At 40.7% G+C, this 17,054-nt stretch overlaps 1 protein-coding gene across 9 annotated transcripts in view; it reads right to left on the reverse strand.

Moving 5' to 3' along the window:
• Positions 1-17,054, reverse strand: part of Parp8 (poly (ADP-ribose) polymerase family, member 8) — a 172,395-nt gene that overhangs the window by 12,740 nt on the left and 142,601 nt on the right. For all 9 annotated transcript variants that reach the window (NM_001427069.1, XM_087618213.1, XM_087618246.1 and 6 more), the window contains 10 exon segments: positions 116-185; positions 1,393-1,466; positions 4,326-4,395; positions 5,506-5,578; positions 5,880-5,992; positions 6,942-6,990; positions 9,444-9,511; positions 13,519-13,584; positions 14,502-14,627; positions 16,208-16,300. In NM_001427069.1, coding sequence (NP_001413998.1) covers positions 116-185; positions 1,393-1,466; positions 4,326-4,395; positions 5,506-5,578; positions 5,880-5,992; positions 6,942-6,990; positions 9,444-9,511; positions 13,519-13,584; positions 14,502-14,627; positions 16,208-16,300 — 802 coding nt within the window.

Genomic DNA, 17,054 nt, shown 5'->3' on the forward strand with positions numbered 1-17,054 from the left:
CGCTTATTTCCCACAGTGCCCTCAGAGGTGGTCTTAAAGGATGATACGTCATCATGAACTCTCTGTAAAATTACAGTTCTGAAATAAAGCCAGGATGTTCGGCCCAGGCACTCACCTTCACATAAGGCTATGCATTTCAAGTTACGGCTTTGCAGGAACTGGGATTGCTGTCCTTTTTTCTGAGACTAAATCATAAAACAATTTAAAAATAATTAAAATTAAAACGGAGTACTCTAGTAAGCTTCAACAACAAGTGCTTGTCATTAATAAACATGAACCGATAAAACAGCTGTGGAGTTATTTATCAATATCCATGTGTTCTTTTAACCTCCAGCTGTTTTCGTTACATCATTTAATGTGTGTAAATAATCTTTGTCAAGTCACTCATAAGGCCAGGGAACCGAAGCAATGTTGAAACAGAGTTCAGTAGTCTCAGAACAAACAATTTAGAATTCCGAGTTAGTTTTACTGGGGAGGCCAACACATTTATATAAAGGCAAACACTGAAATTTGCATGATATTTTCAAACATTAAAATCGACCACAAAACCAACCCTCACTTACAGCAATATTTACTAAGCCACAGAGGTTTCAGAAGCACTTCATGTAGAAGCTGGCTCTACTTCCAGATGTTAGATAAGCAAAGTTCACTGTGAGCAGATGGGTGTCAGTTTCCCCACAACTCAAGAGCAGAAGGTTTGGACACAGTCTTCTCTGTGCTCTTCCTCTCAGAGTCATGTGTCTCATGCTGTCTCCATCTCTAATGCTACTCTCAAAGGCCATCCTTCTCAGAAGTATTTTCTCCTGACCATGCGATTAGCATTTACCCCAGTATTAACTTCTCTATAACATTAAACATCCCTTTCTGTATTTTTCTTTGTCATTTAATAGTCCATCGACTTAAGCATGTTTGTAGTTTGTTTTGTAAAGAGGATGGAGTTGTTATCTAGTATTATTCCTCAAAGTCTTCTAGACTCTGGTAGTAAATGAGACACCGTGTGTGTGTGTGTGTGTGTGTGTGTGTGTGTATTCATGAATGTATATTATTACCTATAAGCAATGAGGTTTCTGCATTTAGAGTGAGTTTGATTTATTTATTTTTTATTTTATACACTGTAGCTGTCTTCAGACACACTAGAAGAGGGCATCAGATCTCATTACAGATGGTTGTGAGCCACCATGTGGTTGCTGGGATTTGAACTCAGGACCTCTGGAAGAGCAGTCAGGGCCCTTAACCGCTGAGCCGTCTCTCCAGCCCTTGACTCCCTCATGAGTAATGACCTCTTAAAGTACATGTTTTAAGCTTGATAATTCTCAGTAATTATCGACATTCTGCTGTCTAATGAAGCTGCAGTTCACTGCCCTCCCTCCAACTTGTGAGTGGCCACAGTACCTGTGACGCATTGCTGCTTTTACTACTCGAAGCTGGCTCGTCCTTGGTTGATACCTTCTGCTTCTTGTTCATCCCTGAAAAACATCGGGGCAGTAACTAAGATACAGTTGACTGAGGCAAAGGAAAGTACAATCGATGTGTGCCAAAAGTTGTACTGCAGGCAGACGTCTAATCACACCAAGCCAGATGCAGTCAGGATGAGGCAACAGCTGCTTGTACCACAGACCCTGGAGCTGATGGTCTGCATGTCTGGGAAATCCCAGAAGAGTTGTGAAATAGGAATTTCTGTTCTTAGCATTGAAAATAGGGATAGAAATTATTTTGTATATACTACAGAGTACTTATAGAAGTTGATTTTAAAATGTTTAATTAGAATTAACTTCCATACTTACTGACTGCTGAGGACTAGGACAAGATACAGAGTGGAAAATTCAGACAGAGGAAAGGAGAGAATTCACCGTGGCATTGTAAATTACCAATATACACTCGCTTCTCTGTAGAAATTACAATCTAACTCAAACAACTACATGTTCCTTTTTCTATGCTCAGTCATAAATTTTAGCTTTTGCTCTATTAAAGTCATGTTAGGATGTTCTGCTGTGAAATCTCATAGGAAAAGAGAATCAATGTATAGTTCATTGTAGACTATGTAAAAACCAAATCTATGAGAATGTTCAACATAGTACCACACCAGAAACTGAGAAATTCTTGAATTTCAATGAGTATCTTGGTGGCAGGAGCAAAGCTGCTCAGAAATTTGCAAAGTAAGTTCGTCTAACCTTTTCCAAGCCAGGCATTCCCTGGATTGCATGGGTAGGTAGGAGCAGACCTAACATGTAGAACAGGGGTAACGGCAAAGTACTGCATGCAGGGCTGTTCCACGGTCTAGGCTCTATGTCTTCAGACCTCAAAACCAACCACAACTTCATCTATCTCTGGAGATTTTACACCCCTACCCCTGCCCCAACCTGGGCTATGGACAGAACTCAAGGTCTTTATCATCAAGCTACATCCCAAATCCTCTTTTTGGAAATATGTCAAGAGCCCTTCAGATTCTGATAATGTCTATGGACTCTCTTCTAGAAAAATGCACACGCCAAGGAAAAATTTCACATCCGTTCAGTCTATACCTAGTCTCCACCCAATTGTTTCTATGATCCCATTTAAAGATTCTATGAACTAGCATAAAAAGCAGAAATCAAAAATACTGATTTTGTCTGTTGTTCTCATTTTCATTGTCTATGCTAAAGATACATTATTTAGCTAAACATATTTAGTTTTAAATCTGAGTTTAGTTATTTTTCCATTGCCTGTCTCAATACTATTTTGTCTGACACTTATCTTTAGGGCTATGCTGATATCTCACTATAACAGAATTTCCTTTTTTATTAGTTTATTTAATCACTTTACATTCCAATATCAGCCTCCCTTCTCCTAGTACCCCCTACCCAGATCCCCAGATCCTCCCCATTCCTCCTCCCCTTCTCCTCTGAGATGGGAAAATCTCCCCCGCCCCCATTATCCCCTCTTTCATGCCCCACACACCCCTGCACATTAGGTCACTGCAGGACTTAGCTCCTCCTCTCCCACTGGGGGCAGACAAGGCAGTGCAGTTAGGGGAATGGGATCCACAAACACAAGCCCCTACCACACCTCCATTTACAATAGTATTTCTTAATTTATTTGCTCAGTTACAATGTAACCTGTCATTCCTTCAACAGATAATATCAACAGAGATAGAGAAGGTCTTGTGATGGCTTTGACTATGCATATATACAGGTGTATGACTTGAGAAACGAGATCAAAAAAGCCACCCAAAAGCTGCCTGATTCTCTCAGCACTCTGCAAAAGTTTAATGCTTTTGGCTTCACCAAATTAGATCAGCCATATCTAGATAACTGGGTATCAGTTCCAGCTCATCCCCACCCACCGGGTTTCCGGCCTGAAGTCAGGCTCTCTTAGACCAACCAGAACAACCCATCTGCCAACTGAGTGCTACACAGTGAATGCTTTGAGAAACTGAAAAAATCACATGATAAACTGATTCACTACATTACCTGATCTGAAGACTCTAGGGACAGAATAAAGGGGTTGTTTACCCTTATATGTAAGTCAACTTGCCAAACAATAGGAGTCACATGGTACCACCATACTTGACTCTGCCTAATTAGAATTCTTCATTATGTGTTTCTATTTCCCATTTTCTTTGCTATTTTGTAGCCTTCTAAACTTGTACATTTTCTCTCCATCAGCCTTTTATTGTCCTTTCAATCACTGATAGTTTTAAGTCTATGTTTAAGTACTCAATTTATGTCACCACAAAAAAGAAACTTATTGTGGTTGAATTTGCACAGACCTTGACTAATGAATAGACAGATGGGCCAGGTTAATGGTCTCCTAGTTAACAGACTTCTCTAAGTATTATTTCCTGCAATGTTGAAATACTAAGAGTTAGCATTCAGGAACCATGTGTAAAACATTCCCTGAAAATGTAGTGTGCACCTCTCTCTCTCTGTCTCTGTCTGTCTCTGTCTGTCTCTGTCTGTCTCTGTCTCTGTCTCTGTCTCTCTCTCTCTCTCTCTCTCTCACACACACACACACACACACACACACCACACACACACACCACACACACACACAAAAAAACACCCCTGCTATGGAAGTAGTTGAAGAATCAAATACTAAGATTTCTTGACAAATTGTTATTTGATTTCTTTTATTCTGTGTAATTTAAATCTGTTTACAAAGTGTTTAATTACTCCATAGTCAAATTTTAAAAATGCAAAGACATACTAACCATAAATTCCACTACTCAATGCCAATAAACAGAAGATCATTCTTTCCACATTTAAAATTTTCCAGACTGCCTACAACGTATGCTTTCAGTTCACCTCCGACATCCCCCAGCTCATCAAGTAGCAGTGCTGGATTACCTGAGTAACCAAACGATATGCTCGACATTGGGCTAAGATAGATCCCACTTCCGTACATCGCACCGTGGAGCTACAATGTGAGATTTTTAGAGAGAGAAAGACATCGGTCAGTGCTTTGAATTAACATCATACAAGAGAGGTCAAATCAGTTTCATGTTGGACCATTAGATCTAACTAGAATGAGAGTACACTTATGCTGGGTCAAAGGTAAGAAGAGGACCGCCATCTCATTTGGAATAAGTGGATAAAGAAAAAAATAAGAGGAAAAAGAACCGAAGAGTGTTCTCCACTCAACCAGTAACACAGAGACTCACTAGTCACAAAGGACTATACTCTGTTGAATCTAATGAATCTAATGTTACTCTAATGAATCTAAAATTCGAAAATCAAGACTTGCTGAAGAGCCTGTCCTCAGGGACACTCACAAGTCGCAATATGAACACAAATCATCATGCACCTCATCTGCCAGTCTACTCTTCCACTGAGTATTTCAAGTTATGAGGAGTTTCATGGGGTGAAACATTTTGAGGAGTAGAAAGACGAACTACTCAGCACATTTAAAATTCTTCAATCTCACTTCTATACTGTAGGGTCCTCACAGGCTAGTACTAAGAACTTGGTACCTAAACAATGGAGTTAAGCTTGCCGACATGCATAGTTAATGCTGTCCCCTGTGTTGTTACTGTACAGGTGACTGGGCTGGGCTGTTTCCTTCTTCATGTCTTTTCTTTGTGCATGAAGGGACAATTTGGAGGTATGGACTTGAAGAGGAATAAGCAAAAATCAAAAGTGTAGCGGAGTTCAGGACTCCAAGCAAAACAGACTGACAATTCCGACCCCTGTGCCCCACGCTGAAGTCTGCCTCCTTTTCTTCTCTAAAAGGACCCACACTGAGCCACAGTACTAAAGAAATACGCTTTTAGAATAATGGATGGAATATCTGGAAGGTTTTCCTTTCTGCATCGTCTTATTTTACTTCTTACATTCAAAGTGTGACTTTCACTTTTTCTCCTAGAGAATCCTTTATTGTCAGGCATCCATCCATCTTGCTTCAGTTATTTTGTGAAAATGTGTTCATCTTTATTAGAAATTCCAGATAATATTTTAAATAAATGCATTAGAGCTCACATCTCCCCCTTAAGAATAAATGGACTCCTACTAAAACATGCAAAAATGTTACCTGCAGACGTGTGTTAGAGGCAACGACCAGACCATTCCTCAGGATAGAGTGCCAGTTTTCAATGTGAGAGCCACTAAAACACGGGAGTAGGGTGGAAAACAGCAAAGGCAGAAAGTCAGTAAGAAGACATGATGCTTCCAGAAGTTCTGAGTTTCCAAGAGAAGAGTTTCAATGCTGCTCTTAGGTGACAATGAGCACGGCAACCAGGGACCACTAGCTTCTCAGAAAGATTCTTTAAACACTACTTAGGTTGATAAGGAGTTTGTATTCAAATTCAAATGGCTGATTTGCCAGTTAGTGCCAACCTCAGTGTTCTCTTCCCCTTCAGTTCCGGGAGACCGAAGGGGCCCGCCCTTCCTCACAGCCATACTCACTGAAAGGCAAAGGTGCTTCCAAAGAGCTTCTTGGCAGCTCTGAAGTTGGACTCTTTGGCTGGTGGGCTGCTGAGGAGGAGGAACTGGTGTGGAGTGTGCATGAACTTCAGTTGCTGTCATGCAAAGGAATAATAAACAATGTCACGTGGACCTTTTACCAGCTTAGGGATCATCCAAATTATCCGATTTCAACAGAGAAATTCTGTACTAATGACTCTTTTGGACTGGTTTAAAAACCTACATGCATTTTAGAAAACCACTTAAGTTAGACCTCGATGGAATCACCCATGGGAAGTGACTTCTTTGCGCGAGCCAGAAGGCCAAAGGTGGCAGACAAGCCTAAGACACTGATGCTTAGACTCCGCCATGCTATTATGCTCGCACTGGACTGTTCTCAAGGACTTTTATTACAGAACTCAGGTCATGTATTGGCAGCTCCACACAAAACCAGTAATTATTATTCTGGAGTTAACACACCGTTTTAAAATGAAGATCATCCTTTGGCTTTCTTTGCATGCTTTTGCTCTTTAACCACAGGACAAGATCAGGTGAACTGCTCGACATGACTTCCTAATTCTTTCCCTTTCAGCTTGGATACTTACCCAGGAATGTAACAGGCAGCAATCTCCCACGCGGAGATTTGAAAATAAGGACAGAAGAGTTTCAATGCTGCTCTTAGGTGACAATGAGCACTGCAACCAGGGACCACTACCTTCTCAGAAAGATTCTTTAAACACTACTTAGGCTGATAAGGAGTTTGTATCCAGCGTTTCGGATCTGGAAAGGCAGAAGCCTGGCAGCACAATCTCTCCCTAGGTGTCACTTTTCAAACTCTTATAGGAAGAATACATTCTCTCATATTGATGTTTTCAATTCATTTAAAGGAGCAGGGTACATACTGGATAACGATTTCCTATCTCAAAAGGGTTTGCAGCTCAAGCACAAATGAAAACTGAAGAATTGGGCTGGGTCATGTCCACCTTTGGACAAGCTGCCTGAGAACCATAGAGGTCAGTGCACCCAGCTACCACTTTTTCCCATTTATATGAAAACAGAACTTACCCTGTTGACTGGCAGTTTCACAATATGTGACCTATTACTGGAGATGACCCTGAAATTGAAATGATCGGTCAGCCACAACCTCGTGACAAACATCTTGACTGTTCTGTACGATAATCAGCAAATGATGGAAATGTGGCTTTCCATAGATTTCGGAAGCTTGGTTTACTTGCTAACACAATCTAAGGAGCTTACATAACCGCAACAACCAAAAAGGATGCTTTTCATCTGAGAAACTCACTGGGAAAGTAGTACCGTAAAACTTGCGAAGATGTCATTTTTAGAAAGCACAACCCTAACCACTAGCGACATGAACACTTTTGGAAATTCAATACTATAAAATAATGAGGGTCTATTGGTGAGAAACCGATCCGTGGCCCTAATCATTTTGTTTCCAACATCTCTTGGATAAAGAATGGCTCTCAATAACGAGTCTGTTTGTCAAAACAGGTAAGGATATCTGAGTTGACAGAGTTGACAGTGGCTTAACCATAAAAGTCAACATACTTGACACTGAGGTTGACCATTTTAACCCAGGTAGTTCAAACCGTGAATGCTTCATAGTCTACTGTGTATAAGATAGAAGAGGGGACTACAAAGTGTTTGACCAAAAGACCATGTTTAGGAAGGCAGGCTAAAGCCAAGGCACAGAGAGAGGAATAACCAGTACATTAATGACATGCTCTACTCTTCCGTCCCAGAATGCCCACTCGCTGGTGCAATGGCTTTACTGGGCTTGGGGCAGTAAGATAAAATCATTGAATTTTCACTTTTCCTATTCATCAAGGCACAATGTGCTTCTATCTCTTTTCCTAAGCACGATTTCCTTACTACCTAGGCTTTCCACAGCATCTGAGCCTTCTTCACTCTTTGCCTAAAGCTTTCTGCCCACACCATGGCTGCCTGTCCACCATATATCTGACTTCAATGGCAGCTTAAATGGCATGGTCTGTTTTCCTTTTTCTCCTCCGTTTCCCCTGGGCAGCTTCAGAGGGTTTTACAGGTCGCCTGTTCTGTGCTGTTCTGTCCTGTCCTGATCCCTTCTTCCCCCAGCTTCTGCTTGAGTCCCTTATTGAATTCTTTTATTAATGTATGAAAGTGCCCTAACATGGGACCCTGATTTCCCCTGTGTCTAGTGAGCAATCTGGGACCCCAACATTTCAATTGTTTACTTTTCTACTTTAGCCTTAAGCATGATGAGAAAATGTGAGACAGTAAAAGTGTTATTTTTTCCACATCTGTCAGTATTTTAATAACAGATCCTTTTTTTTTTTTTTTTTGGTTCTTTTTTTTTCGGAGCTGGGGACGGAACCCAGGGCCTTGCGCTTCCTAGGCAAGCGCTCTACCACTGAGCTAAATCCCCAACCTTAATAACAGATCCTAATACAGCAGACAAATTTCTTTACCTAAAGTTTGTCATGGTCTTATTAGATCATATGGTCTGTGGAATTTTACTAAGCAAAAGTAATCAGAAACCTGAGGAAACTGGACTCTTGTCTGTTTGATGACGGACTTTTATTTTTCTTTTGTCTGTTTTGTTTTATTTTTTACAATCTTTTTTTTTCTTTTTCTATTTTCTTTTTTTTTTTTTTTTTTTTTTTCGGAGCTGGGGACCGAACCCAGGGCCTTGCGCTTGCTAGGCAAGCGCTCTACCACTGAGCTAAATCCCCAACTATTTTGTACAATCTTTAATCACTTTTTTTTTACAGTCCAGTCATTATCCTCCTCCCAGTTCACCCTCCAACAGGTCCTCATCCACTGCTTGTCACTCTCAGTGTTCATACAGATCAGTCTCTGGTAATATGTGTAACTATGCTACTCTAAGATAACTATGGTAATTTTATTTAAGTAATTTCAAAAAGCCATGTACACAAAACCCTTATAAACTCTTATTGTCTAGTCTTTGCATATGAAAAAGGACAAATTGCTTGAAGCAGGCATCAAAGCAAGGTACGTTTCTTTAGGTCACCTCTCCTCTCTGCTGTAGAGTCCTCCTAGAATACAGGATGGGACTAAATGCTGTTTCCCTCACCAAGGCTCACACTTAAACAGTACATCTTCTGCAGTAGTCAGGCACACTTTCCTATCCTTGTTAAGATTCAAAATATCTAAAGCGTGCTTCAAGATTTTTTTCCCAATGAAAAGGACTGAAAAGGATTAAATTTTATCACCAAGTTCTCACTGAACTAGAAAATTAAATGAACCAAAACGCTTTCCGCACATAATCTAATTAGGCGGATCCTTTAAGACCTTAAACTTACTGCTGTCAAATGCACTGTGTGCTCCTATTTGTGCACATAACAGCATCTTTCTCCTTCCTCCTCCTGTGATATACTAGTTTTAATTAAATCGAGAGTCATTAAGGACTCTTGGGTAGAAAAAAAATCACCAGGTATCACAGGCTTGTAGAACTATGGCTTCTGCAGGGCTTATGAAATAGTCCCTTCCCCTCAGAAACAGAAAAGGCTACTGATTTTCATTAGGAGAAAAGCTACAATTTTATACCATTGCAGAAGTGGATGAGCAAGGGGGTCCTGTTTATCCATCTGCTTCTTGATTTCCAGATAAGGTGCCTGAAAGATAAAATTATATTCCTTCATTTTTCCTTAAAATTCACGTTTTTCTCCAGACAAAAAGAAAATCAGATTAAGTGACATAGTCTAATCTAGCTAAACCAACCCTGTCTGGGCTTGGCATGGGAATAGGCAATCATCGTTTTCACACACGGGGAAGGGAATCATGAATGGTTTTGCCTTCTAGCTTTAAGAGATTTGACCAACAGGGGAGCCCAAGAGACTCTTAAAACAATATGGGCTATTACTGTTGCCCTTGGTTACTTCTCAGAACTTGGAGGCTAATGCTGAAGACATTGTGTACTTTGGACAAAGGACTCAGAAGATTCCTGTTGGATCTGACCTGAATGCTTGCTCTCTGAGGACTAGCTTTCATAGTACCAAGTGGTGCTATTAAACTGCCAAGGTCCATCCCAGTTGTGAAGCCTGTGAATCACAATAACCCAGCATTACAAGATATTCCCACTGACGCAATAGCAGCACTCATATCTTGATAAGAACCAATAGTGGTCTGAACTTAAGGCCTTCTCAAAAAAATGGAATTTATCCTTGGTATTGGAAACCAAGACAACTACCCATGCCTCATGAGGTCATGCATCTTAGAGGTGAACATGCTGTTGCCACTTTCCCAGACCAATATAATGTTTAACTTCATCCTGAATACTTGCACCCTTAGGTAACTGTAGCTCGTACAAAAATAAAAATTTTTTTGCAACAGATGGAGCTCATTACAGATAGGTCAAAACATAGATAATAATTGACCATGTGGTACCCATCCCCAATTAATAAATCTACAATGAAATCCTTACATCTAAGCTTCAAAGAACGCCATTGAAAAGGGTTTAGAATGATTGTAAGAAGACCAGAAAGCCTGCTGGGAGATTCTGCCTTTAGATATGACAAGGAAGTTACAGTCATGAAAACCCAACGATATGGCTGCCTAAACACAGGACCTGAACAAAGAAAACAACAGTTTGCTTGCCAGGGTGGAGGGGAGAGATGGCACAGGCCCCACCCCTCACTAAAGAGCTACAGTAATTAACAACTTCGGAGAGACCAAGTAGTCTTCCTGAGGAATGAGTCCCCAGCTGATTATCCAATAGCACATGGTCAATCCCACAAACATAAAAGAAAGACTAAACACTCAGTAGGTTGCATTCATACATCTAGTCGTGTGCACGTGTGTGTAAAATAGTAATAATTGAGGGAAAGAAAGAGGCCATGATTTGAGAGGGAGTATGCTTGAGGTGGGGCATGGAAGAGAGTGGGGAAGGAGAGAGGGAAGGGATACATCATACTGTTATTTTTAAATTAAAAATAACATGAAAGACTAAGACTTGATCCAACTTTTAGCCTGGATTCTACCTTCACTAGAAAACTGGAAGTGACTCTCTAGCATCCCCAACTGCCTCCCTACACCCCCAACCCACACTGTGTTCTTCTATGTCACTCTTGAGAAGATAGATACAAAGCCACCACCTTCGTCATACTGCCTGCAGTGATTTTCCACTTAGCTCCTTCCAGGACCTTCCATGTCTACATCCCTCCCTTTGGCTCTCCTCCTCTTCCTGAATCTTCTCTTCCTCACAGCGCCTTCAATTCCCTTTGTACAACGCAGCCCTCTTGGGATTGAAGGAAAGTGGCAGGGAAGGAAGTTCAGCTCACAGTAGCCCTTCCTCTAGGGCGGTGCTCAAAAGAGAAAGTGCCCCGCCCCTTAGCAAAGCATTCCACACTCTTTCTCTTTGATATTGAAGACATTGAATTTCAATATTAGAGGAAAACATATAGCCATGATACACTACTGTACGAAAGCTGAAGACAAGTTATGTAAGAGCTCTTCTCCAAAAGAGAAATTAAATGGAATTTACTGACAAATTAAACACTTTATTACAGAGCAAGGAGCAACTTCTTTTTAACAGTTCTGAGCTAGCTTTAAAACACAGGCTAGTATAATACTGTGAAAAAGATTAAATAATTTTATTCTATAAGGCCTGGCAGCATGCCTATGAAGCCACTCTGCACCAATAAATGAATGGATGGATGAATGGACGGACAGACTGACGGACAGATGAAAAAGAAAATGCAGTTGTTTTTCCTAACGGGAGAGCTGTGGGAAGACACTGAGGCTTCTAGCAGCTAAGCAACTTGCCCAAGGTCACGAGCCACATTGTGCTGAGGCAGTTATGCAACTGTGGCCTCTAACTTCCTAGGCTGATGCTTCAACTTCTCTATTGCCTCCAGTTAAAATAGCTTACACATGACCCAGAATAAAGGACACAATTTTTGGCAGCAAGCAGATTCTAGAGTCAGAGTATGTAGCCATGTTTCAATCTGGGAATGATATGTGGGTCTAGACTCTAGACTCTGAAGAACAGTACAAACACTATATGGCAATTTTTTTAACATGACTAAAAATATTTATCTTCACTTAACATGTGGCATTGTTTCTTCTTTCTTATCCCTATGGAAAATGCAACTTTATACTTTTCTTTCCTCACACAAATACTTGAAAAGTAATTCAGACAGTACTACAAGTTATGAGCCCAGAATAGTCATTAGAAGAAACGGGAGACTTAAACAAATGGTATCACTTGTGAAGTATGGATATTCACAGGTGCCACTGTCTAATACCAGCTGCTGGATGAACAAACTGGATGAGTGAACAGACTAATGAATGGATACTGGTCAACATCAATAAATAATGACCAGGGCAATCAAGGACAAGAGATGGAACTGTGAATGTCTGTGTGAGAATGTTCAATTGAGGAGTACAGACAGCCCTGACGTGAGGGGTGAGGGTGAGGGGTAGAAACTCAGTGGACCTGGGCAGAAGACTCCTCTTCCTTCTACAGTCCTCAGTCCTTCAATGTGCTTTTCCAAGAGCTAGGCTACAGCACATGGATGTATAATTTGCATGCAAACCTAGATCCTGCTCAACACAGTTTTCCACAGCCTCCCTAAAGGACAAGAAACATAATGTCACATTCCCAAGGGGGCTGCCATTTCCAAAGTGGTTATAGGTAGGGTCTGTGTTATACCCACCATATTTGATGGACTTTTAGAATCTTTTTTATTTTTATTTTATATTTTTTATATACATTGATATTTGGTCTACAAATATGATTAGGGGAGAGAGTCAGAGACACTGGATGTTGAACTACAGGGTTCTGGGAACAAGCAGCCACAATCCTTAGCCCCTAAGCCATTTCTCCAGCCCTGGAATTTGTATCTTAAAGAATAATTCTAAATGAATCTAAATCTAGGATCACATGAACCCACACACACACAAACACATACACACACATGAGAAAGAGAGGAGAGAAGGAGATGAGAGTATTTCTAGAGCTATTGTGGTGGTGTGTGTTAGTAATCCCATCACTGAGATAGATAAAGGAAGATTAGAAGTTTGAGGTATCTTGAGCTATGTAGCAAACTGAAAGCTGGCTTGAGTTAGTTGAGATGTTAACTCAAAAACACACACACACACAACAGAGAGACAGTCTCTCTCTCTCTCTCTCTCTCTCTCTCTCTCTCTCTCTCACACACACACACACACACACACACACACACACAAAAACAAAACAAAGGAACCCAGCGCAAAACAAAAATACTTGTAACTAGATGCAGCTGTACATATGCAACGCCAGTCCCTATTGACCCAACTCTCTGTCTTTTTTAACACTCGAAGTCTAAAATTATTAGCATCAGTTAGTATTGAAGGTAATATTTCTTAGATTTAAACTTTGTTTTTAAAGATCATGCCAACTTCAAGTGCTTAAGGAACTTACATTTAAGAACAAAATATTAAGATTACAATTATGCATTTATTCTTTAAAATCAGTGTTACCTCACTAAGACACAGGCAAACCATCCTAGTACACTTTTATGATTTTAGTTATGCTTTGTATAGAAGGAAAAAACTGAACATTGCATAATGGGGTTATTCGGAGGACATTTTTAAAGTAGCATTTTACTCACACCATACGTGAGTTCTACCACATTCTTACCTGTGTCATTTCTCTGATGGAAGTTATGCTGTCCAGAGCTTTCATTACTCGATCATAGTTCTTCTTCTGTGTGTCAAAGGAGACAGAATGCATCACTCACTTACAGGCCTTTGCAAGTTACTTATCACTAGAGAAATATATTATTTCTGTACATGCATTTTCTATCAAAGCAAATGTGCAAACAATGACAGGACATAAAAGAGTGTAAAAAGATGGTACAGGAACAGAGGGGTAATATGGAGAATCAAAGGGAAGAAAACTCAAGTGTTTTTCTTTATGTTAGGGCACAAAATGATGTTCACCTCCCTGGGATAAACTCTTGAAACACAAAAAGGTTTTGGACTCTTGATTCTGGCTTTTCACCAAACCAAAGCAATAAGCAATAAAGTAAGCTTAGAACCCTTCTGGAAGAAGATATACTTCAAATCTCCCAGCCGCTTTAATTTTAGACTGGAACACTGTCAACCGACGACTAAGGTGACAGTGTGTGCTCAGAAGATCCCTCATTTCTATGCAGAAAGTAAACAAGAAGGGGAAGAGCTTATGAGGGTATATTGCATATTCATTTCTCCAAAATGATTGCAAGATGAACAGTAATATAAACTGAAGCAATTTTGGCTCGCAATCAATTTGAAATTCTGTTATTTCAGAAAAATTCTGCTTTAAGTGTTTGTGAAATGGTGCTCTTAAGAAACCACTTTAACAATAGGGACTTAACTGCTGTTACTTTCTAGGGAGACAGTGAGAAACAACCGGGGAAATAAGAGGTTGAGGTGATAAAGAAGAAAGGGGGCAGTAGCCCTTGGCTCATGTTCCTTTTATTCTAGTCAGATTATGGAATCCCAAAGAATACACTATAAACTTAAAGTTACCATGGAGACAACTGACAAGACAGACTTCCCAGGGATGACTGCCATGAGACTCAAGTCTCCATCGTGGTTCTCAGGATCTTTATGCATGGTGGGCTTGGGGGGGTCACTTACCCTGGGGTTGAAGGCTAACATCTGAGGGTCATTAGGATCTACCACAGAAGGATATGGCTCAAAAATGACAACTTTTCTAGGAGATTCCAGCGCAGATCTACACATGGACACGAGGAGGTCTACCACCTTAGAAAACAGAAGAGATGAGTCACTGACAGGCTCTGTCATGTTTTGGTGCTATCCATCCTGCTCATGGCAGTCCACTGTAATCTGGAAGCCTTGGGACCCACTTCCCACGTCAGTAGTTCATGACTTTATACCAAATTTGGTCAACAGTGGACCGCTGATTTAAAATAACGAGTGCGTGTTGCCCCTGATTGTTCATGAGTATGTCTCTGTCTGAGCACACCGTGTGTGATAGCATTGTTCTAGATTCGATGGTAAGAACAAGACAGGTCTGTGCTAAGGAGCTGGATACAGTGTAGTAGAGACTAGGTATACAAGGGGCGCATGCTTCATTGGAACATCTGGTGTTGTTGAATGGGATGACAGTGAAGTAGGAGTTAGATAATGATGCATAAGGAAGTTCTGGGGCTTTCTTAGAGACATGGCATGACAGGGGAGGAGATTAATCCAAGATGGAATATCCACACAGCCATTACAAGTTTGCTACATACTAGGAAAAGCAGAGTACTGGAAATCACCTTGTCTCTGTTATACAAAGACCGGTACTATCTACAGCAAGCTGCCTCCCTTCTTCAGATCCTACAAGAGTGTCCTGTTTGTGGAAACTGAATGAAGAAAAAAATTCTATTGCCTGCACAGAAGGAACTCAACTGAACAGCTGTAATTCAGTGTGGACATAAATAGGGAAAGTTACATCCAAAAAGATTTAAAACTAGCATTTTAAAAATGCACAGGAAGTGGAACATGATGGTACGTGACTATAATCCCAGCCCTCGGGACACCAAGGCAGCGAGGTTACAAGTTCAGTTCAAGGCCAGTCCAGGGCACATACCGGAACCCTGTCTCAATGAAACGGCCTAATGTAACCCTGCACTAAACAACAGCAACAGCAAAAAGTTGGGCTTGGTGGTTCCTACCTTCAACCCAGCACTTGGGAGGCAGAGACAGTTAGAGCTCTATGAGTTGGAGGCTTCCCATGTCTGTACACACACACACACACACACACACACACACACAAACACACACACACACACACACACACACAGCAAGTTCCAGGACATTTTGAGTAGGCAATGGATGGATGGATGGATGGATGGATGGATGGATGGATGGATGGATGGATGGATGGTTGGTTGGATGGATGGATGGATGGATGGATGGATGGATGGATGATTGGTTGGTTGGATGGATGGATGGATGGATGGTTGGTTGGTTGGATGGAGGGATAGACAGACAGGGAGACAGACAGACAGATATAATAGGCTTCTACTTCATGGAAGTAAAACTGTATCAAAACAAACAAACAAGCAAACAAACAAAACTACATAAAATATAAGCAAGGTTTCCCCCACCATTCGGCATGGAAGACAAATACTTTTAAAAGAAGGTTGTTTACATTTTTCCCCCCCAGGCCACTGCAAAAAAATGACAAAACACAGATCTAAAGGAAAATAGTTAAGTGTCAGATTGTTTTCAAGAAGAAACTATCAGAATTCTTCCCTGAAGAATAGGAAGGAGAAGACAGCAGTGGACCAGAACAAATTTTTCAAATCAAAATCAGGCCCAGTTAGCATGGATACCTGAGCTCCGGTAGCTATCTCATCGGCAGCTTCATTCATCACTCCCAGGGTTTGAAAAGCAAATACACACAGCTCTCGCTCACACACTGTGGGCTGCAAAAGAACACGAGTCAGTTACAGTCTATTTTTCCATTTCAATTCACAGATGTAAAGTTACTCTACACAATGAATGGGAAGTAGGGAGGCTTAGAGTTTGAAGAAAGAAAATCCTTATCATATTACATATTAATAACCAAATTCTTACAGAGAAGTAGCAGTAGTCACCTGGTAGAGTCCCAGCTATAATAACAAATGAACCATGCCGGTAAGCTGTAGGTATTTCCATTCAGAACAACTTAGCAGCTGATGAAAACAATATTCGGCAGTAAAATACATCGCTCCAAAATACAATGCATGTGAGATGTATTCATTTTAAAAATATATCCCCAAGTTGTGGATGTGATGAAGACACGCACAAAAACTACGCTTAAGGAAAAGATATAATGGGCGAATCTCACCTTTCCCTAGGAAACTTATTTGTGAGAAATAAGCATGACTTGACTCACTACCGAGCTCTTGAAAGATTGGTTTTGCTGCATTTGTTGCACAGACTCTTGACTTCAATAACCTCGTGAGGTCAACGGCACTGAAATATACACTCTCCAATTACTTTGGAGGAGCTCTCATCTTTCAAATCTAATATAGTGTCATCCCCTTGATTTATCTTATCTCCCCAGTCTCATTGCATTAGGTAGCTGATGAAGCCTTAACACAATGCAACCCACTGTGCCTCTGCACAGCAGACAAAAGGCATCTGTTAGTGTCACTGCTCCTGTGTTCGATGCTTCTAGTGGGTGGCTTGGTCCGT

This window comes from Rattus norvegicus, chromosome 2, assembly GCF_021556685.1.
Source record: "Rattus norvegicus strain SHRSP/BbbUtx chromosome 2, alternate assembly SHRSP_T2T, whole genome shotgun sequence".
Taxonomy (NCBI): domain Eukaryota; kingdom Metazoa; phylum Chordata; class Mammalia; order Rodentia; family Muridae; genus Rattus; species Rattus norvegicus.